The sequence below is a fragment of the Bombina bombina genome, chromosome 4, assembly GCF_027579735.1.
Source record: "Bombina bombina isolate aBomBom1 chromosome 4, aBomBom1.pri, whole genome shotgun sequence".
Lineage (NCBI taxonomy): Eukaryota > Metazoa > Chordata > Amphibia > Anura > Bombinatoridae > Bombina > Bombina bombina.
The window spans coordinates 1,129,440,318-1,129,463,985 of NC_069502.1; the positions used below are offsets into that span (position 1 = coordinate 1,129,440,318).

The 23,668-nt window shown below is 37.6% G+C and overlaps 1 protein-coding gene across 1 annotated transcript in view; it reads right to left on the reverse strand.

The window, feature by feature from the left end:
- USH2A (usherin) overlaps nucleotides 1-23,668 on the reverse strand; it is a 2,188,359-nt gene that overhangs the window by 1,996,766 nt on the left and 167,925 nt on the right. Inside the window, exon 9 of the mRNA XM_053712759.1 lies at nucleotides 419-614. Coding sequence (XP_053568734.1) covers nucleotides 419-614 — 196 coding nt within the window. The remainder of the gene's footprint in view (nucleotides 1-418; nucleotides 615-23,668) is intronic.

Below are 23,668 nucleotides of genomic sequence, written 5' to 3' on the forward strand. Positions count from 1 at the left end.
ATAATGGTAAGCATAGATTCTTTGAGGTCTGTCACTCTGTCTCGTTCAGAGGAGAACTGCCTAGATTTTGGGGCTTCACTATCTTTTGGGCAGGATAAGACATATACTTCAGTTTATTTCTTCTCTGTAAAAGGTATAGTAAAGTACAAGAGAATGCATTCTGAGTTATATATTTGTTTTCTAAAGTGCTGAAACAGTTGGCTGTTCTTCATGACTTTAACTAACTCCTGTTGCTAATATATGTGACCCAACATGAACATAACAGATCCCTAATACCTGAAAAAAATGCAAATAACTAAAAAAAAAAACCCATAAAACTCCCTTATACAAATACTTTTTTGTTGTTGGTTTAGACCTTTTTTTAAAAAAAAAAAAAAAAAAAAAAGGATCAGTATTGCATTATTTTACAGTATTTTACCTGTAGTGTTGTGCAAACAATTGTCACAAACTCCACCTCCTCCTTTCTCGTGGTCATATGGATATGGGTCCAGCGTGATATTATAGTGACAGCTGAATGAGTGGTTATTGCACTGGCAGAGTCTGCAGTTAAATGCATTAACTTGATCACCTTGGTGAAAATGTTTGTCGTTAAAGAGTGGCAAGCAACGATCACACTGTAGGACAAAATAAAAAGAGATGTTTAGTTAAATATTTTGTTTGCTTTATCTGCTTAGCCTTTTGCTTTCATGTGATAATTTTAGAAAATATGGATTAACCAATTCATACTCTTAGGAACATGTTAGTCACTGAATGAAATTGCCTGAGGCTTTCAATTCTTTTGAAAAATAGGGATTTACAACGTCCAATGTGTTTTGCAATGACTTCGGTGGGTCACAGTAAGCATATTCATACATATTTATGTGCTCCAGTCCATCTGTTAGAATCACTTTTCTCTGAAGTTTGACCCCAATAGATACTTTCTTCCACCAAGAGGTTTCCATGTAATGGCACAATAAATATTGTTCCACTTAAAGGGTTTAATTTTTAAGTTAAAGCTGTTAGCGTGGCTAACGAAAAGTAATGCTGCAGCAATAAAATTTACTAACTACTGTAAATGTTCCATAAATCAAACTGTGCCTGAATTCCCCTCTAGGTTTATCCCCTGAGGCATATCAGCTTGCTAAAATTTGCATAAAAACACAGTATACTCTTGGTGGTAAAAAGTAGAAAACAAAGTCATAGCGGACAACAATTAGAGAATATTTATTATAATACTATATTTTTAAAATTGATGCTAAAAACATAATTCCTTTAAGATTAGCTTATTTTAAAATAACGCTAAACCTTAACAATATCTGTCATGCATATGAAAGTACGCTATTTAAAATTAAAAAAAAAAATATTTAACTTGAAGTTAAAGTAACAGGAAAACATGCTTGTCTAATACTGTTCTGTGGTATAGAAGCTCACTTGCTGATAAGATAACTCCCCCAACTCTGTCTTAGATTACAAGTGGAGCGCAAAAAATATGAGGCTAGATTAGAAGTGGCGTGCTAATAGTAGTGCATGCCTGATAACCAGTTTTGCTTGACCGCACTACCATTAGCGTGTCACTTTGATATTACAAGTCCATAGTAAAACATACTAAACAGAGTAGGGTAAGCGCTTCTGACTGCTCGAGCACAGCCTATACTTTCAAAGGATATTGTGACCTTGCTAATTTGTGATGGTATTGCAAGTTTCAAGTTATAGGTTGTGCTTTTTTCAAGCCGAAACTGCGCTACATTATTTAGCGTACCTTGATACCCGAAGTAAATCTGCAAGGGTTAAAAAAAAATCACAAAACCCATGTAAAACACCTTAAAATAAATTATATACATATATACACTTTTTAATCTTTTTAATAAAAATATATAATTTTTATTTTTTTATTTTTTTACGGAAAAATATATAATTTTAATATTAATAAAAAGGTTTTATAAGGGTTAAAAGGGATATGGTATATGGCAAAGTGTTTGACTGGGAAGGGCTCCAATGTGTGTGTATGTATATATATATCTATATATATATATATATATATATATATATACTGTATATATGTCTAAATATGTGTATGTATACATGTCTATCGGGCATATTTATGATTGTGCCAACGGACAAGATCCGATATAGAGGATCATGTCCGCTGCACATCGATAAATGCTGTCAGCATACGCTCTTGGCATTTATCATTGTACCAGCAGTTCTTGTGAACTGCTGGTGCAATGCCGCCGCCTGCAAACTCGCGGTCAATCAACCCGATCGTATTCGATCAGGTTGATTTCTGGTGATTTCTGTCTGCGGCCTCAGAGCAGGTGGGCAGGTTAGGGAGCAGCGGTCTTTAGATCACTGCCTCATAACTTCTGTTTCTGGCGAGACTGAAGGCTTACTGGAAACACAGGGCATCAAACTCCATACAGAGCTTGATAAATATGCCCCTATGTGTCTATATACTGTATGTGTAAATGTGTATTATGGGTTTATATGTGTAAATATAAACACATAAATACACATGTATTCACTTAAATACACATATATACACTTGTGAACTCTTCCCACTCAAATACAATGAAACATGCAATATCATTTTTAATTATTTTCAATGGCCTAGATTTAGAGTTGGGCGGTAGCCATGAAAACCAGCGTTAGAGGCTCCTAACGCTGGTTTTTACCGCCCTCTGGTATTTGGAGCCAGTCATTAAAGGGTCTAACGCTCACTTTCCAGCCGCGACTTTTCCATACCGCAGATCCCCTTACGTCATTTGCGTATCCTATATTTTCAATGGGATCTTTCTACCGCCGGTATTTAGAGTCTTAGCTGAAGTGAGCGTTAAAACTCTAACGACAAAACTCCAGCCGCAGAAAAAAGTCAGTAGTTAAGAGATTTCTGGGCTAACGCCGGTTTATAAAGCTCTTAACTACTATGCTCTAAAGTACACTAACACCCATAAACTACCTATGTACCCCTAAACCGAGGTCCCCCCACATCGCCGCCACTCGATTAAATTTTTTTAACCCCTAATCTGCCGACCGCCACCTACGTTATACTTATGTACCCCTAATCTGCTGCCCCTAACACCGCCGACCCCTATATTATATTTATTAACCCCTAACCTGCCCCCACAACATCGCCGCCAGCTACCTACAATAATTAACCCCTAATCTGCCGAACGCAAAGCGCTGCCACCTACGTTATCCTTATGTACCCCTAATCTGCTGCCCCTAACACCGCCGACCCCTATATTATATTTATTAACCCCTAATCTGCCCCCCACAACGTCGCCGCCACCTACCTACAATTATTAACCCCTAATCTGCCGACCGGAGCTCACTGCTAGTATAATAAATGTATTAACCCCTAATCCGCCTCACTCCCGCCTCAATAACCCTATAATAAATAGTATTAACCCCTAATATGCCCTCCCTAACATCGCCGACAGCTAACTTCGAGTATTAACCCCTAATCTGCCGATCGGAGATCACTGCTACTCTAATAAATTGTTTAACCCCTTAAGCTAATTCTAACCCTAACACCCCCCTAAGTTAAATATAATTTTTATCTAACGAAATAAATTAAGTCTTATTAAATAAATTATTCCTATTTAAATCTAAATACTTACCTGTAAAATAAATCCTAATATAGCTACAATATAAATTATAATTATATCTTAGCTATTTTAGGATTAATATTTATTTTACAGGCAACTTTGTAATTATTTTAACCAGGTACAATAGCTATTAAATAGTTAATAACTATTTAATAGCTACCTAGTTAAAATAATTACAAAATTACCTGTAAAATAAATCCTAACCTAAGTTACAATTAAAAAAAATACCTACAATTATCTACAATTAAACCTAACACTACACTATCAATACATTAATTAAATACAATATCTACAAATAAATACAATTAAATAAACTAACTAAAGTACAAAAAATAAAAAAGAACTAAGTTACAAAAAATAAAAAAATATTTACAAACATTAGAAAAATATTACAACAATTTTAAACTAATTACACCTACTCTAAGCCCCCTAATAAAATTCCAAAGCCCCCCAAATTAAAAAAATGCCCTACCCTATTCTAAATTAAAAAAGTTCAAAGCTCTTTTACCTTACCAGCCCTGAAAAGGGCCATTTGCGGGGCATGCCCCAAAGAATTCAGCTCTTTTGCCTGTAAAAAAAAACATACAATACCCCCCCCAACATTACAACCCACCACCCACATACCCCTAATCTAACCCAAACCCCCCTTAAATAAACCTAACACTAAGTCCCTGAAGATCTTCCTACCTTATCTTCACCTCGCCGGGTATCACCACCGATCGGTCCTGGCTCCTAAATCTTCATCCAACCCAAGCGGGGGCTGGCGATCCATAATCCTGCGGCTGAAGAGGTCCAGAAGAGGCTCCAAAGTCTTCATCCTATCCGGGAAGAAGAGGCGATCCAGACCGGCAACCATCTTGATCCAAGCGGCATCTTCTATCTTCATCCGATGAGGAACGGCTCCATCGTGAAGACCTCCAGCGCGGATCAATATCCTTCCTCCGACGTCCAACTGAAGAATGACGGTTCCTTTAAGGGACGTCATCCAAGATGGCGTTCCTCGAATTCCGATTGGCTGTTAGGATTCTATCAGCCAATCGGAATTAAGGTAGGAAAATTCTGATTGGCTGATGGAATCAGCCAATCAGAATCAAGTTCAATACGATAGGCTGATCCGATCAGCCAATCAGATTGAGCTCGCATTCTATTGGCTGGTCGGAACAGAATCAAGTTCAATCCGATTGGCTGATCCGATCAGCCAATCAGATTGAGCTCGCATTCTATTGGCTGGTCGGAACAGCCAATAGAATGCAAGCTCAATCTGATTGGCTGATCGGATCAGCCAATCGGATTGAACTTGATTCTGATTGGCTGAGGAGGAAGAAGATTGATCGGAGGAAGAAGATTGATCCGCGCTGGAGGTCTTCACGATGGAGCCGTTCCTCATCGGATGAAGATAGAAGATGCCGCTTGGATCAAGATGGTTGCCGGTCTGGATCGCCTCTTCTTCCCGGATAGGATGAAGACTTTGGAGCCTCTTCTGGACCTCTTCAGCCACAGGATTATGGATCGCCAGCCCCCGCTTGGGTTGGATGAAGATTTAGGAGCCAGGACCGATCGGTGGTGATACCCGGCGAGGTGAAGATAAGGTAGGAAGATCTTCAGGGGCTTAGTGTTAGGTTTATTTAAGGGGGGTTTGGGTTAGATTAGGGGTATGTGGGTGGTGGGTTATAATGTTGGGGGGGTATTGTATGTTTTTTTTACAGGCAAAAGAGCTGAATTCTTATTAAGTACTGACATCTAGGGTTAATAACGGTTTAATAACAATAAAGTTGTATAATTTTTAACTCATATATGCTAATACTGATAGAAACAGAGAAAGTTCTAATAAATATAGATGTAAGCTCTAATTACATTAGTCCCAATTTTAGATGATCTATATAATGTATGCATGAGCGACCAGTTTGCATTATGCATATATTTGTAATATAAAACTCTGTATATTATCTTTAGGATTCTATTACAAATCGTACATATACATACCGCTATGTTTACATTATATTAATTCCACTTAGATGTTTTATAGAATATATCTAGAAAGAATGTATACATATTAATTGAGTAGAAATAATTGATTTTTAATGCACAGATTTTATATTTTCACACTATAAGAAATTGTATATATACAAAAGTGTTTCTAGACAAACTGTATTAAACGATAGAAGGTAACAGCTCTATATAATACAAAACATGAACCCAGATAATCCACCTTAAGTAAATCCACCTTTAAGCAAATCCACCTTAAGTAAGGAATGCCCTTAAGGAATCAACTATCTAACAATTAAACCATGACCAATCACAGATGAACTATACATTTATAAAGGATCTCAGAACTATCTCAAACCATCTTTATAAAGCCATGTTATATGGTGAAACGCGTTGATGGACCTAGATGAATAATCACAAAGTGACAATACATTACTATCTACAAGGATTGCAAAGGATTCGTTGGGACTACTTGATCCACTTCTAATACTCTGCGCAGAGTTTCTCATCCAGACCGGACCTACATCTGACACGCATCCAGCGTTCCTGACGTCACCAGCTGTAGCGAGCCGCGCCGGACACCTGTGCCGTACCTCGACGGAGGATTCAGCTCGAGAAAAGAGCAGGTAGGCAACATAGAGGTGTAGCGGCCCTGCAGCGTGGTTGTCAGAGGCTATTCCTGAAAGAAGGTATCATCTTATTATCACAGAAACTGCTAATAACGGAACTACCAATATCTCCATACGAGGTTTTAACACCTGTTTTACTCCTATAACGGAGCTACAACATTACTTCATCCCTAGGTAGAAATTTTATATCTACCTCTTTCCAAACGGAACTTTAACTGTTACTTAATCACATATGAGTCAAGATTCCATAGGTGGATTTACTCTTTTATATAGGGCAACCATCCCAATATCTTTTTAGACCAAGTTGCACCAATATTCAGCCATTTTTAGCCTATTTTACATATTTTTAGCATAGTGTTTGTAATTATATATGACCGGTCATATTATCAATAGACAATATTTCCATGTTATTTTAAAGAAGATAAATAAATTTTATTTTGATATACATGTTGCTTTGATATTTGATTTATTTCAGTTGCTTTGATATTTGACTTATCACTAGTTGCTCAGGTACACTCTGTAACACCCACACTATGGCCTAGATTTAGAGTTCGGCGGTAGCCGTCAAAACCAGCGTTAGAGGCTCCTAACGCTGGTTTTGGCCGCCCGCTGGTATTTGGAGTCAGTGATTAAAGGGTCTAACGCTCACTTTACAGCCGCGACTTTTCCATACCGCAGATCCCCCTACGCCATTTGCGTAGCCTATCTTTTCAATGGGATCTTTCTAACGCTGGTATTTAGAGTCGTTTCTGCAGTGAGCGTTAGAGCTCTAACGACAAGATTCCAGCCGCCTGAAAAAAGCAGGAGTTAAGAGCTTTCTGGCTAACGCCGGTTCATAAAGCTCTTAACTACTGTACCCTAAACTACACTAACACCCATAAACTACCTATGTACCCCTAAACCGAGGTCCCCCCACATCGCCGCCACTCGATTAAAATTTTTAACCCCTAATCTGCCGACCGCCACCTACGTCATACTTATGTACCCCTAATCTGCTGCCCCTAACCCCGCCGACCCCTATATTATATTTATTAACCCCTAACTTGCCCCACACAACGTCGCCGCAAGCTACTTAAAATAATTAACCCCTAATCTTCCGACCGCAAATCGCCGCCACCTACGTTATCCCTATGTACCCCTAATCTTCTGCCCCTAACATCGCCGACCCCTATGTTATATTTATTAACCCCTAATCTGCCCCCCACAACGTCGCCGACACCTACCTACACTTATTAACCCCTAATCTGCCGAGCGGACCTGAGCGCTACTATAATAAAGTTATTAACCCCTAATCCGCCTCACTAACCCTATCATAAATAGTATTAACCCCTAATCTGCCCTCCCTAACATCGCCGACACCTACCTTCAATTATTAACCCCTAATCTGCCGACCGGAGCTCACCGCTATTCTAATAAATGTATTAACCCCTAAAGCTAAGTCTAACCCTAACACTAACACCCCCCTAAGTTAAATATAATTTTTATCTAACGAAATAAATTAACTCTTATTAAATAAATGATTCCTATTTAAAGCTAAATACTTACCTGTAAAATAAATGCTAATATAGCTACAATATAAATTATAATTATATTATAGCTATTTTAGGATTAATATTTATTTTACAGGCAACTTGGTAATTATTTTAACCAGGTACAATAGCTATTAAATAGTTAAGAACTATTTAATAGTTACCTAGTTAAAATAATTACAAATTTACCTGTAAAATAAATCCTAACCTAAGATATAATTAAACCTAACACTACCCTATCAATAAAATAATTAAATAAACTACCTACAATTACCTACAATTAACCTAACACTACACTATCAATAAATTAATTAAACACAATTGCTACAAATAAATACAATTAAATAAACTATCTAAAGTACAAAAAATAAAAAAGAACTAAGTTACAGAAAATAAAAAAATATTTACAAACATAAGAAAAATATTACAACAATTTTAAACTAATTACACCTACTCTAAGCCCCCTAATAAAATAACAAAGACCCCCAAAATAAAAAATTCCCTACCCTATTCTAAATTTAAAAAGTTACAAGCTCTTTTACCTTACCAGCCCTGAACAGGGCCCTTTGCGGGGCATGCCCCAAGAAGTTCAGCTCTTTTGCCTGTAAAAGAAAACATACAATACCCCCCCCCCCAACATTACAACCCACCACCCACATACCCCTAATCTAACCCAAACCCCCCTTAAATAAACCTAACACTAAGCCCCTGATGATCTTCCTACCTTGTCTTCACCATGCCAGGTTCACCGATCCGTCCTGGCTCCAAGATCTTCATCCAACCCAAGCGGGGGTTGGCGATCCATAATCCGGTGCTCCAAAGTCTTCCTCCTATCCGGCAAGAAGAGGACATCCGGACCGGCAAACATCTTCTCCAAGCGGCATCTTCTATGTTCTTCCATCCGATGACGACCGGCTCCATCTTGAAGACCTCCAGCGCGGATCCATCCTCTTCTTCCGACGACTAGACGACGAATGACGGTTCCTTTAAGGGACGTCATCCAAGATGGCGTCCCTCGAATTCCGATTGGCTGATAGGATTCTATCAGCCAATCGGAATTAAGGTAGGAATTTTCTGATTGGCTGATGGAATCAGCCAATCAGAATCAAGTTCAATCCGATTGGCTGATCCAATCAGCCAATCAGATTGAGCTCGCATTGTATTGGCTGATCGGAACAGCCAATAGAATGCGAGCTCAATCTGATTGGCTGATTGGATCAGCCAATCGGATTGAACTTGATTCTGATTGGCTGATTCCATCAGCCAATCAGAAAATTCCTACCTTAATTCCGATTGGCTGATAGAATCCTATCAGCCAATCGGAATTCGAGGGACGCCATCTTGGATGACGTCCCTTAAAGGAACCGTCATTCGTCGTCTAGTCGTCGGAAGAAGAGGATGGATCCGCGCTGGAGGTCTTCAAGATGGAGCCGGTCGTCATCGGATGGAAGAACATAGAAGATGCCGCTTGGAGAAGATGTTTGCCGGTCCGGATGTCCTCTTCTTGCCGGATAGGAGGAAGACTTTGGAGCACCGGATTATGGATCGCCAACCCCCGCTTGGGTTGGATGAAGATCTTGGAGCCAGGACGGATCGGTGAACCTGGCATGGTGAAGACAAGGTAGGAAGATCATCAGGGGCTTAGTGTTAGGTTTATTTAAGGGGGGTTTGGGTTAGATTAGGGGTATGTGGGTGGTGGGTTGTAATGTTGGGGGGGGGGTATTGTATGTTTTCTTTTACAGGCAAAAGAGCTGAACTTCTTGGGGCATGCCCCGCAAAGGGCCCTGTTCAGGGCTGGTAAGGTAAAAGAGCTTGTAACTTTTTAAATTTAGAATAGGGTAGGGAATTTTTTATTTTGGGGGTCTTTGTTATTTTATTAGGGGGCTTAGAGTAGGTGTAATTAGTTTAAAATTGTTGTAATATTTTTCTTATGTTTGTAAATATTTTTTTATTTTCTGTAACTTAGTTCTTTTTTATTTTTTGTACTTTAGATAGTTTATTTAATTGTATTTATTTGTAGCAATTGTGTTTAATTAATTTATTGATAGTGTAGTGTTAGGTTAATTGTAGGTAATTGTAGGTAGTTTATTTAATTATTTTATTGATAGGGTAGTGTTAGGTTTAATTATATCTTAGGTTAGGATTTATTTTACAGGTAAATTTGTAATTATTTTAACTAGGTAACTATTAAATAGTTCTTAACTATTTAATAGCTATTGTACCTGGTTAAAATAAATACAAAGTTACCTGTAAAATAAATATTAATCCTAAAATAGCTATAATATAATTATAATTTATATTGTAGCTATATTAGCATTTATTTTACAGGTAAGTATTTAGCTTTAAATAGGAATCATTTATTTAATAAGAGTTAATTTATTTCGTTAGATAAAAATTATATTTAACTTAGGGGGGTGTTAGTGTTAGGGTTAGACTTAGCTTTAGGGGTTAATACATTTATTAGAATAGCGGTGAGCTCCGGTCGGCAGATTAGGGGTTAATAATTGAAGGTAGGTGTCGGCGATGTTAGGGAGGGCAGATTAGGGGTTAATACTATTTATGATAGGGTTAGTGAGGCGGATTAGGGGTTAATAACTTTATTATAGTAGCGCTCAGGTCCGCTCGGCAGATTAGGGGTTAATAAGTGTAGGTAGGTGTCGGAGACGTTTTGGGGGGCAGATTAGGGGTTAATAAATATAACATAGGGGTCGGCGATGTTAGGGCAGCAGATTAGGGGTACATAGGGATAACGTAGGTGGCGGCGGTTTACGGAGCGGCAGATTAGGGGTTAAAAGTGTAATGCAGGGGTCAGCGATAGCGGGGGCGGTAGATTAGGGGTTAATAAGTGTAAGGCTAGGGGTGTTTAGACTCGGGGTACATGTTAGAGTGTTAGGTGCAGACGTAGGAAGTGTTTCCCCATAGGAAACAATGGGGCTGCGTTAGGAGCTGAACGCTGCTTTTTTGCAGGTGTTAGGTTTTTTTTCAGCTCAAACAGCCCCATTGTTTCCTATGGGAGAATCGTGCACGAGCACGTTTTTGAGGCCGGCCGCGTCCGTAAGCAACTCTGGTATCGAGAGTTGTATTTGCGGTAAAAATGCTCTACGCTCCTTTTTTGGAGCCTAACGCAGCATTTGTTTGAACTCTCGATACCAGAGTTAAATTTATGGTGCGGCCAGAAAAAAACCCGCGGAGCGTTAACAGCCCTTTTACCGCCAAACTCCAAATCTAGCCGTATATTTGTATGCCACATAAAGTGATTTCATAATATATATCTTCATAATATATATCTTTAAATTTACTAATATATATTTATAGAATATATTTTTTATCTCCATAGCTGTTTAGCGCATACACACACTTCTCTTTTTCCTTTTTACCAGTTCCTTTATTATCTGCTTTATGGGAGCAGATTAGTGTGTATTGCAAGGGGCAGATTTGCGCACCATATACCCACCACTTTTCAGAATTCTTTGGGGCATGCCCCGCAAATGGCCCTTTTCAGGGCTGGTAAGGTAAAAGAGCTTTGAACTTTTTTAAGTTAGAATAGGGTAGGGCATTTTTTTATTTTGGGGGGCTTTGTTATTTTATTAGGGGGCTTAGAGTAGGTGTAATTAGTTTAAAATTGTTGTAATTTTTTCTAATGTTTGTAAATATTTTTTTATTTTTTGTAACTTAGTTCTTTTTTTATTTTTTGTACTTTAGTTAGTTTATTTAATTGTATTTATTTGTAGATATTGTATTTAATTAATTTATTGATAGTGTAGTGTTAGGTTTAATTGTAGATAATTGTAGGTATTTTATTTAATTAATTTATTGCTAGTGTAGTGTTAGGTTTAATTGTAACTTAGGTTAGGATTTATTTTACAGGTAATTTTGTAATTATTTTAACTATTTTAGCTATTAAATAGTTCTTAACTATTTAATAGCTATTGTACCTGGTTAAAATAAATACAAAGTTACCGGTAAAATAAATATAAATCCTAAAATAGCTATAATATAATTATAATTTATATTGTAGCTATATTAGGGTTTATTTTACAGGTAAGTATTTAGCTTTAAATAGGAATAATTTATTTAATAAGAGTTAATTTATTTTGTTAGATTTAAATTATATTTAATTTAGGGGGGTGTTAGGGTTAGACTTAGCTTTAGGGGTTAATCCATTTATTACAGTAGCGGCGAGATTCGGTTGGCAGATTAGGGGTTAATAATTGAAGTTAGGTGTTGGCGATGTTAGGGAGGGCAGATTAGGGGTTAATACTATTTATTATAGGGTTATTGAGGCGGGAGTGAGGCGGATTAGGGGTTAATAACTTTATTATAGTAGTGGTAAATCGCCATAGAACAAGCCACTGAGCTGTTGTTCGTTCCTGGTAGAGCGCTTCTCTCTTTGTATGCAAATTATTATAGTAGCGGTGCGGTCCGCTCGGCAGATTAGGGGTTAATAAGTGTAGGCAGGTGGAGGCGACATTGAGGGGGGCAGATTAGGGGTTAATAAATATAATATAGGGGTTGGCGGTGTTAGGGGCAGCAGATTAGGGGTACATAGGGATAATGTAGGTAGCGGCGGTTTACGGAGCAGCAGATTAGGGGTTAAAAAAAATATGCAGGTGTCAGCGATAGCGGGGGCGGCAGATTAGGGGTTAATAAGTGTAAGGTTAGGGGTGTTTAGACTCGGGGTACTTGTTAGGGTGTTAGGTGCAGACGTAGGAAGTGTTTCCCCATAGAAAACAATGGGGCTGCGTTAGAAGCTGAACGCTGCTTTTTTGCAGGTGTTAGGTTTTTTTTCAGCTCAAACTGCCCCATTGTTTCCTATGGGGGAATCGTGCACGAGCACGTTTTTGAAGCTAGCCGCGTCCGTAAGCATCGCTGGTATCTAGAGTTGCAGTGGCGTTAAATTATGCTCTACGCTCCCTTTTTGGAGCCTAACGCACTGAAAACCAAGCCATTCTGTGAACTCTAAATACCAGCGGTATTTAAATGGTGCGGGGGGAAAAAAGCACGCGTAGCTAACGCACCCCTTTGTCCGCAGAACTCAAAATCTAGGCGAATGTGTTTAATGTGTTTTGAATAGAAATACTTGAAATTCCAATATTTTGTGCAGTCTTATAATGAATTAACCTAAAGAGAATATGAACACTTTGTGAACACACCTTGCATCCTGTTTGTGAAAGTGTGAAACTAAATTTACTCTCTCTCTAGGAAAGGCATACAATAAAATAGTAATAGAGTGTATTCAAAAACTGGAATGGGCATATCATGGACAACACACTCAGAACAAATATATTATGATCCATTATGGAGAGTAGAGGCTCAGTTAATTTGATCGAGATCAGAAAAGGATAACCTGAATTACTTGACAATCTGAGAATATATTTTCTTAAACAGACATGTTGCCAATAGGCAGTCACTGGAAAGTGATGAAGCAAATAGATAGGAAGCTGAATATTAAATATCACATGAATTTCGCTATGTAAAAAGAAAGATAGGTTACCTCAAAACTTCTTCAGTAACCACATCCTATGGTGGAAGAACTTTAAACATCCAATCTGGATGTTTGCCCTATGACCGACACTGAAGTATGCATCTGGTATGTGCAGTTACAGTTACTTTCTTTTCAATTGCACAATATTATGACAAAATCCTATGAAGCTGAAGTATAAGTGTGAAATCTCAGCACCATTGATTTTGATTGGCTGTTTATTTGTTTTTCTTTTCACCATCAGTATGAAAGACTGATGTTGAGTAACATGTCCCTTTAATGGGGCATTGATTTCTCAAAGTTGTTTATATTGATTAATTAGATATAAAGATTTAATAAAATGGTTAACCAAGCATTATAGGGCAATTTTTTTTTGTATATATTTAGAAAATTGTTTTCTCTAAAGTGAGAGAAATAATATTTGAATAAGATGCTATGTGACTGTATTCACTAAAGTGCATAACTGCAAACTTTAGTAATTAACTGGAATGTAAATATTTACTTTAGTGAATATATCCCCCTGGATTTTTACTAGTCTACAAACTCTGGCCCAGATTACGAGTTTTGCATTAGAGGCTGCATTAGAGGCTAACGAGCAGTTTTCCCTCACCGCTCACTTACCTACAGCGCTGGTATTACGAGTTTTCAGAAACCCGCCGTTAAAAGACAAGAAGTGAGCGTTGAGCAAAATTGTGCTCATTACGGCACTACAGTACCAGCGCTGCTTAAGTCAGCGGTGAGCTGGTGTAAAGTGCTTGTGCACGATTTCCCCATAGGAATCAACGGGGAGAGCCGGCTGAAAAAAAGTCTAACACCTGAAAAAAAGCTGCGTAAAACTCCTTAACGCAGACCCATTTATTCCTATGGGAAATAAAATTTATGTTTACACCTAACACCGTAACATGAACCCTGAGTCTAAACACCCCTAATTTTAGACTTATTAACCCCTAATCTGCCGCCCCCGACATTGCCGCCACCTACATTATAATTATTAACCCCTAAACTGCCACTCCGGACACCACCGCCACCTACATTATACTTATTAACCCCCAATATGCCGCCCCCAATGTCTCCGCCACCTACCTACACTTATTAACCCCTAATCTGCCACCCCCAACGTCGCTGCCACTATAATAAACATATTAACCCCTAAACCGCCACACTCCCACCTCACAAACATTAGGTAAATATTATTAACCCCTAATCTGCCATCCCTAACATCGCCACCACCTACCTAGATTTATTAACCCCTAATCTTCAGCCCCCAACGTTGCCGCCACTATATTAAAGTTATTAACCTTAAGTCTAACCCTAAACCTAACACCCCCTAACTTAAATATAATTTAAATAAATCTAAATAAATATTAATATAATTAACTAAATTATTTCTATTTAAAACTAAATACTTACCTGTAAAATAAACCCTAAGATAAATTAACTAAATTAAATACAATTACCTACATTAAATTAAATTAGCTAAAGTACAAAAAAACAACAACACTAAATTACAGAAAATAATAAACAAATTACAGAAATTTAAACTAATTACACCTAATATAATAGCCCTATTAAAATAAAAAAGCCGGGGGCGGAGCTAACCGCCGAAGGAGCAAGACGTGCCACTACAGAGCTCCTAAAAAGCAGATCATTAAAATAACTAATTATGGGGTACTAAGTGCCTAGATAGTTTACATCTCGCTCTTGACCTAACATAAGGACATGATCGCTCTGTCTGAGCCCAAGATGAAACTGCCGACATTGTTATCCATCAGATAGCTGATGTAACAGAGGGGCTGGTACAAAAACTGACAACTACCCATTTCACGAACTAGCCTACTCCCTAGCCACTCATCTAACTGGTTATCAGTCCCTTTACACTACTAGCAACATGGAGGAACTCTCAATCTGCCTTATCTCTCTTCTGGAAGACTTAAGCAGAAAAGCTGACAGATGCTTCTATGGATTACAAACCACGCTCATCGAACTACACAATCAAGATGGCGCTCCTCCACTAAATCTATCTGACTCCTCTATGGAGAATCGAAAGGAAGACCCCCTGCCAGCTCAACACCATCATCGGGGTGCACAGAGGAGACAGACCAGTCACGACCCGGCCAGCACTTTGCTACAGTCGGTAATTTCCATCTCACTGCAACCACACCCTGAAGCCCTGCTTCATTCTGAGGCGGCCATACCGGATCCCACAGGTCCCACTCCAACCATCACTAGACACCACCCTCAGATCATACCCTCTCCTTACCTCTGCTCCCGGACAGCTCTGGCACCTACCGCGTTAAAGATCCTAGGAGATACAGCTGATTGCTCCGGGCGGTCAGGAACGCCTGGCCGCATTATAGCTAAGGCACTCACGGCATGGGGGAGAGAGGTCGAGGCCGCAGATCTGTCAGGTTGCCTTGAGGGCAAAACTCCTCATCACTCCTTCTCACAAAGGTCTCATCTCTCCAGCGGAGCTTACATAGAGCCCAGCCGAGTTTTCAAAGCTGACATTAAAATTGGAGTGGGCTAGTAAGACACTTTTACCTCTATAAGGGTTCTCCCCCTGACTCCATGGGACTTAAGTTTATGTTTTTATTGCAGTCAGATTCCCATCTTTGCAGTGTATTATTTCTCTGCTGCCTTATATGTTTCACGGCAGCTTTTTTGATGTTCCCCTGATCAGAATACCTGACATCTTAATTGGTGTTTAGACAGCTTGATTATTGTTTTTTCCCTGTGAAATGTTGGGGTAGTTATTACATTTTTTCTGCATTTAATATCTCAAATGCCTGCCTCTATAGCTGTTATATAACGCTATCAAATCTTCTCCATGAGCTTTATTCCACAAGTTATATGGTTATCCAGACAGGAGCTTCTTGGAACTGCAACCTCTTTGTATTACTCACTTCCTATTACATTTATTTGAAGATAAAGAGAGATATAAGAGGCCAAACATAAGATGAGGGCTATTACTACAGAATCTAGGGAGGTTTTTATTGATCGTTCACTGTTTAGTCTATCATTGCAATGTGACTCTATATATATTTTACAACAACTGTTATTCTATCTACAGGGACATGAACCCCCCTATCTTTATCTTAAGTATACCACTTTGATGTTCCCAACTCTTACCCCTCCTGAATCTAATCTCTTTCTCTATGAGACACTACCTGCTACTACCTGCAAGCCGCTTGATTCCCCTAGCCCAGAAGGCAGCTATAGGCATCTCCATACATACACACTTGAAGCAAAAGTACTATCCCTGAAACTTTTATTTATTGAGTTATCAAGATATAGTACGTGCCTAGTCAGGCTGACGCCCCCCACTTCTCCCCTCTGCATATTCCCTTAACCTCAAATAAGACACACGTCTAACAAGAGTCCAACTTCCCCCCCCCCCCCCCACATACTCCCTCTGCACTTTCCTTCTTTTCGGCTCTTTCTCTCTCCCCCTTTTTTCTTCCCTTCTTTAAAGCAGCGCTAACCTGCTGATTTTCCCCATCTTGCTCTTTTAAGTACCAGGTCCAAAAGTGACCACTCTCAATGCTAATTTCCTCTCTCAGTGTCCATTAGCTCCATTGGGTTCAAAAGTAGCCCGTTGTTTGCATAGAGGAACTCACTTTAGAACATAAAATAAAAATGAGGTTTCAGATGACTAGCCATACAGATTTAATATATTTTCTTTCTTTTTTTTTTGCTTTAATCAAAACTCCTTTGATTGTCATGTAATATGATATCTATGTTTTATGGCATTTCACACATGTTGTATTTTCCTATGACCTCAATAAAAATTATTTAAAAATACATAAATAAAAAAGCCCCCCCAAAATAAAAAAAAAACCTAGCCTAAACTAAACTAGCAATAGCCCTTAAAAGGGCCTTTTGCGGGGCATTGCCCCAAAGTAATCAGCTCTTTTACCTGTAAAAAAAAATGCAAACAACCCCCCCAACAGTAAAACCCACCACCCACACAACCAACCCCCAAATAAAATACTAACTAAAAAACCTAAGCTCCCCATTGCCCTGAAAAGGGCATTTGGATGGGCATTGCCCTTAAAAGGGCAGTTAGCTCTTTTGGAACAGCCAATAGAATGCAAGCTCAATCCTATTGGCTGATTGGATCAGCCAATAGGATTGAACTTCAATCCTATTGGCTGATTGCATCAGCCAATAGGATTTTTTTCTACCTTAATTCCGATTGGCTGATAGAATTCTATCAGCCAATCGGAATCTAAGGGACGCCATTTTGGATGAGGTCACTTAAAGGTACCTTCATTCTGTTTTAGTCGTCGGATGAAGAGGATGCTCTGCGTCGGATGTCTTGAAGATGGACCCGCTCCACGCCGGATGGATGAAGATAGAAGATGCCGTCTGGATGAAGACTTCTGCCCGTCTGGAGGAAAACCTCTGCCCAGCTTGGATGAAGACTTCTGCCCGTCTGGAGGACCACTTCGCCCGGCTTGGATGAAGACGTCTCCGGGTAAGTTGATCTTCAGGGGGTTAGTGTTAGTTTTTTTTAAGGGTGTATTGGGTGGGTTTTATTTTTTAGATTAGGGTTTGGGCAGCAAAAGAGCTAACTGCCCTTTTAAGGGCAATGCCCATCCAAATGCCCTTTTCAGGGCAATGGGGAGCTTAGGTTTTTTTAGCTAGTATTTTATTTGGGGGGTTGATTGTGTGGGTGGTGGGTTTTACTGTTGGGGGGTTGTTTGTAATTTTTTTACAGGTAAAAGAGCTGATTACTTTGGGGCAATGCCCCGTAAAAGGCCCTTTTAATGGCTGTTGGTAGTTTAGTTTAGGCTAGGGTTTTTTTTATTTTTTTTGGGGGGGGGGGGTTATTTTAATAGGGCTATTAGATTAGGTGTAATTAATTTACATTTCTGTAAATTGTTTATTATTTTCTGTAATTTAGTGGGGGGTTCTTTGTACTTTAGCTAATTTAATTTAATGTAGGTAATTGTATTTAATTTAGTTAATTTATTTATTTATAGTGTAGTGTTAGGTGTTAGTGTAACTTAGGTTAGGCTTTATTTTACATGTACATTTGTATTTATTTTAGCTAGGTAGTTATTAAATAGTTAATAACTATTTAATAACTATTCTACCTAGTTAAAATAAATACAAACTTGCCTGTAAAATAAAAATAAATCCTAAGATAGCTACAATGTAACTATTAGTTATATTGTAGCTATCTTAGGGTTTATTTTACAGGTAAGTATTTAGTTTTAAATAGGAATAATTTAGTTAATTATATTAATATTTATTTAGATTTATTTAAATTATATTTAAGTTAGGGGGTGTTAGGTTTAGGGTTAGACTTAGGTTTAGCGGTTAATAAATTTAATATAGTGGCAGCGACATTGGGGACGGCAGATTAGGGGTTAATAAATGTAGGTAGGTGGCGGCGATGTTAGGGACAGCAGATTAGGGGTTAATAATATTTAACTAATGTTTGCGAGGCGGGAGTGTGGCGGTTTAGGGGTTAATATGTTTATTATAGTGGCAGCGACTTTGGGGCGGCAGATTAGGGCTTAATAAGCGTAGGTAGGTGGCAACGACATTGGGGGTGGCAGATTAGGGGTTAATAAATATAATGTAGGTGTCGGCGATGTTGGGGTCAGCAGATTAGGGGTTCATACATATAATGTAGGTAGCGGCGGTGTCCGGAGCAGCAGATTAGGGGTTAAAATTTTTATTTTAGTATTTGCGATGTGGGAGGGCCTCGGTTTAGGGGTTAATAGGTAGTTTATGGGTGTTAGTGTACTTTTTAGCACTTTAGTTATGAGTTTAATGTTACAGCGTTGTACCATAAATCTCATAACTACTGACTTTTATATGCGTTAGGACTCTTGACAGGGTAGGGTGTACCGCTAACTTTTTGGCCTCCCAGGACAGACTCGTAATATCAGCGCTATGGAAGTCCCATAGAAGAAAGACTTTACGAAGTTTACGTAAGACGTTTTGCGGTAAGGCCAAAGAAGTGTGCGGTACACCTAAACCTTCAAGACTCTTAATACCAGCGGGCGTAAAAAAGCAGCGTTAGGACCTCTTAACGCTGCTTTTTTACCCTAACGTACAACTCGTAATCTAGCCGCATATTTCTTCATCTGAAATGGACAAATGCCAAAAGTTAAATAAAATTAATAGAGTGAACTGACTACACTAGATACTGAAGTTCAAAGTGATACAAAGATTAACAGTCACATAGATTAACAAGACTCTTTGTTAACGTATAATGGAAAAATGATACAGTTATATAGTTGATGAGGTTGGAAAAACCGTAAGTCCATCAAGTTTAACCTATACAGTATTGTCTATAAAAAAAGGGAGCATGAGTTTTTGTGTTAGCAGTAGTATGATAATTCATAGCTTTTTAACTATTAGAGTGGAGAAGAGTAAACTTGAGACACATTATACTGCAACATTGTTTTATGGAGTACAAATTCCTAAAGTCATGACCTATTATGGTTATCTATGACAAAACATGTAACATACAATATTAAAGTTGCATTCTCTCATTAATTTAAACTAAAGTAAAAAAAAATCATAGTGTGGAATGAAATGTAGTATAAATTAGATAATTATGGATTCTCTCCAAACTTGGAATATGTACAGATGGATCAATATAACCTTGGCTGATCGGTGGAACTAAATATTAGTAGAATATAATAAAAGATGTCATAAATAATTCCACTGTAGTAGGAATCTTCCAAAAGTGACTTCTTCAATAAAATATACACAAATGTACACACACTCGCACACACACATGTACTGTATTTATTGTTGTGACAAATTTAAATTAAATACATTTCTTTCATACACATTGAAGAGCAGAGGGGAACAGGTTGAATATTCTTTTTAACTATTTTGATTCTGAACCCAACTGGTTGGTAGGACAGAAGTGGTTAATGAGCTAGGCGGTCACAATTCTATCGGCAGACACCTCAATGAAGAATAGTTTTGTTTAGGTTACCACCTTCCTTGGAAAAATACCAGCAATGATAATTTGCATACATAATTATGCAGCATAAATTTGATGATTTGTTTAAAATTAGATTCCAAAAAATTTCCAATAAGTTTTGTCATTACAGTGTCCTTAAAGGTACATGAAACACATTTTTTTTTCTTTCATGATTCAAATAGAGCAAGGGATTTTAAACAACTTTGCAAATTATCTAATTATCTAATTTGTTTTAATGTCTTGGTATCCCTTGTTAAAAAGTATTCAGTATCTAGGTAGGCTCAGGAGCTGCTGATTGGTAGCTGCACATATATGTCTGATGTTATCGGCTCACCCAATGCGTTAATTAGCTCCCATTAGTGAATTGCTGCTTTTTCAACAAAGTATGCAAGGTGAAACCAAACAAACTAGATAGTAGACGTTATATGGAAAGTTGTTCAAAAATTGCATGCTCTATCTGAATAATAAAAAAAAGCTTTCATGTTCGTTTAATTCTTTATTTATTATCTGCATTTATCTCTGCATTGAAAATACCAGCCTTGCTGGGAAACAATGCTGCCCATTTTGGATACAACAAAAAAGTAACTTCAAAGAGACATACAAGAACAAAAAGTAAATGCTCTAATGTGACAATTTCAGTATTGCACTATTGCTTGCATTTAACTATGTGTTTAAACCCTGCAAATGTATTACGCACATAGTTAGAGGCAGCCCCAGAGCAGCAATGCACTGGTGAGCCAATGACAAGAGGCATATTTGTGTAGCCACCAATAACCAGCTAGAACCCAATAGTGAATTGCTGCTCCTGAGAATACATAGTTATGCTTTTCAACAAAGAATAGCAAAAGAAGTAAATATGAGAACAAAAATAAATTTAAAGGATTTTAAAATTGCATGCTCTATCTGATCACAAAAGTTTCATTTTGACTTTTGTCCCAATAAAGTCTTTTTAAAAGAAAAGATTATTTTATGTTCACATTCGTAAAAGTAAACACCCTCCTAAATCACTGTAGTTAACATTTTTTTTAAACTTTATAAAGTAGATTAAAAAATGAATTTAAACTGATCCAACCGTCAAATCAGTCCTACATTAAAGGTGGTTTGATTCACAGCCTTCTTCTCTATTAACGTTCACCAGCTCTGAGGGACCACAGAACCTTTGCTCTTTGCTAATTTCATTGGAAACCCCTATATATTTTTGGTCAAATGTAATGAATCAATGATCACTTTTTTCAGTTGGGAAATATAGCTCAATATACTCCGTCTGAATCATTTCTGGGTTTTTTTATTACCTATCCAGTAATGAGCCAGACTTTCTTAAGATCTTTGAACTGAATACATTAAAACTTGCATGAAACTATCAGGGCAATCAAAAAATACTAAAATGTTCCCATTTGATGTACTAAAGAATAATATCAAAGGACAGTTCCAATGCCAGCAGGAATAACAAGTAGGGGAATGTTTAAAACATCACCATAGGAAAGTAGAAATAAATAATTGACATCTATCTCAGAAATAAGGTCAGAGGAATTGAACATTATAGAGGGGTTCCACTTGCCCCACGCAGAACTGACATGTTCCTTAAAGCTATCAATCTTAAGCAGTGCAGGTTTTTATGATCGTCAGTAATTTAGCCTGATTATCACTTCAATGTCATGCTAATGATATAGTGTCTGAAAATTATTAAACAGTGGATCACAAAGAACAGTTCTACAACCCACACAGGTGGTATGTTGTCTCTTCATGCATAGTGGTTTATCCTTAAAGGGAAATTAAACACTAAATAAATCATTGCTTAAATGATATATTTGGAGCAAAGATTAGCCAGAGAATAATTAGTACATTTATTATTAAAAATTATATTAGTTGTTTAAATATTGGGGGTGAAAAATAAGGCTAAAGTTAATGTCTATAAAGCAGTGGGCGTCGCCATATTGTATCTTAGGTTACCTTTACCACTGGAGCCAATTAGGAATGGTTATAAATGGCTTACTAGAGTGTGCAACCAATGACTTTGTGGATTACAGCTGTGTCTGCACTTCCGTCTTTAACATGAATTTGAAAGCCCAAAATATTCAAAATCAAATTACAGGAAAGGAGAATAAAATAAATAATGAAAGTATATTGCAAAGCTGTTTTACTACATGCAATTAAACAATTTATATTGATATCTTGAGGTATTTAATGTCCTTTTAAAGTAGTTCAGTTCTCCTCATATTTATTTTACAGTATTTGAAACTTTGTAAGCCAGAGGTATTCTCATTCTGCTAACATTAAAATTATTTTACTTTCCTGCGTATAGGTTTATAATGAACAATATTATATCTATAAGTAAAAAGGTTAGAACTTTCTATTTCTTGAGAGAACTATCCAGAATATATTTATTTTTTAGAACTTACTATATGAATTTTAAATTCTCCAATGCCAAGAGAAATTGAAAATAAATTAGAGTTGATTTTCTTAATGGAGCTCTTGTGTTAAAGGGACATAAAGCACAACTGTTTTCTTTCATGATTCACACAGAGCATAGTATTTAAAAAAAACTTTCCTATTTACTTCAATTATCAAATTTGCTTCATTCTCTTGGTATCCTGTGTTGAAGAGCAATAATAAACTACTGGGAGATGGCTGAACACATAAGTTTAGCCAATGACAAGAGGCATATATGTGCAGCCACCAATACGCATCTATCGCCCAGTACTGCATTGCTCCTGAGAAATGCTTTTCAAAATAGGATACCAAGACAAAAGAGCAAATTAGACAACAGAAGTAAATAGCAATGTTGGTTAAAATTGTGTGCTTTGTCTGGATCATGAAAGTTTAATTTTGACTTTATTTTCCCTTTAAAGTAGTAGATTCAAGATTTAAACATAAGTCCAAAAACAATTTCAGCAAGACAGGATTTCAGAAACTGTCCCAGCTATTGCAGAGGTGAGTTAAAGGAACACAACTACAATAGTATGGTTCTTAATCCCCATGCTCTAATCAAATACGTTCTCCATTACAGGTGCTGGTTGGAAAAGCTCTGCATCTTCACACTGAGCATTGCTATATTGGAGTTTAGTTATTCTCACATCCCGTTTAATAAGTAGTGTTCATTCACTGCTCACCAACTTTGCCAGCTTTTTTACATCTGTTGCATCCTCTTTGGGTTGAATTTTATGCACCTTTTAGCGATGGATGCGTCTGAAACACTTGAATTAAAAAATTAGAAGGGGGTTCTACATACGTTTGGCCTTATAATGTATATATACAGTATATATATATACACATATATACACTCACCGGCCACTTTATTAGGTACACCTGTTCAATTGCGTGGTAACACAAATTGCTAATCAGCCAATCACATGGCAGCAACTCAATGCATTTAGTCATCTAGACGTGGTGAAGACGACTTGCTGAAGTTCAAACCAAGAATTAGAATGGGGACGAAAGGGGATTTAAGTAACTTTGAATGTGGCATGGTTGTTGGTGCCAGATGGGCTGGCCTGAGTTTT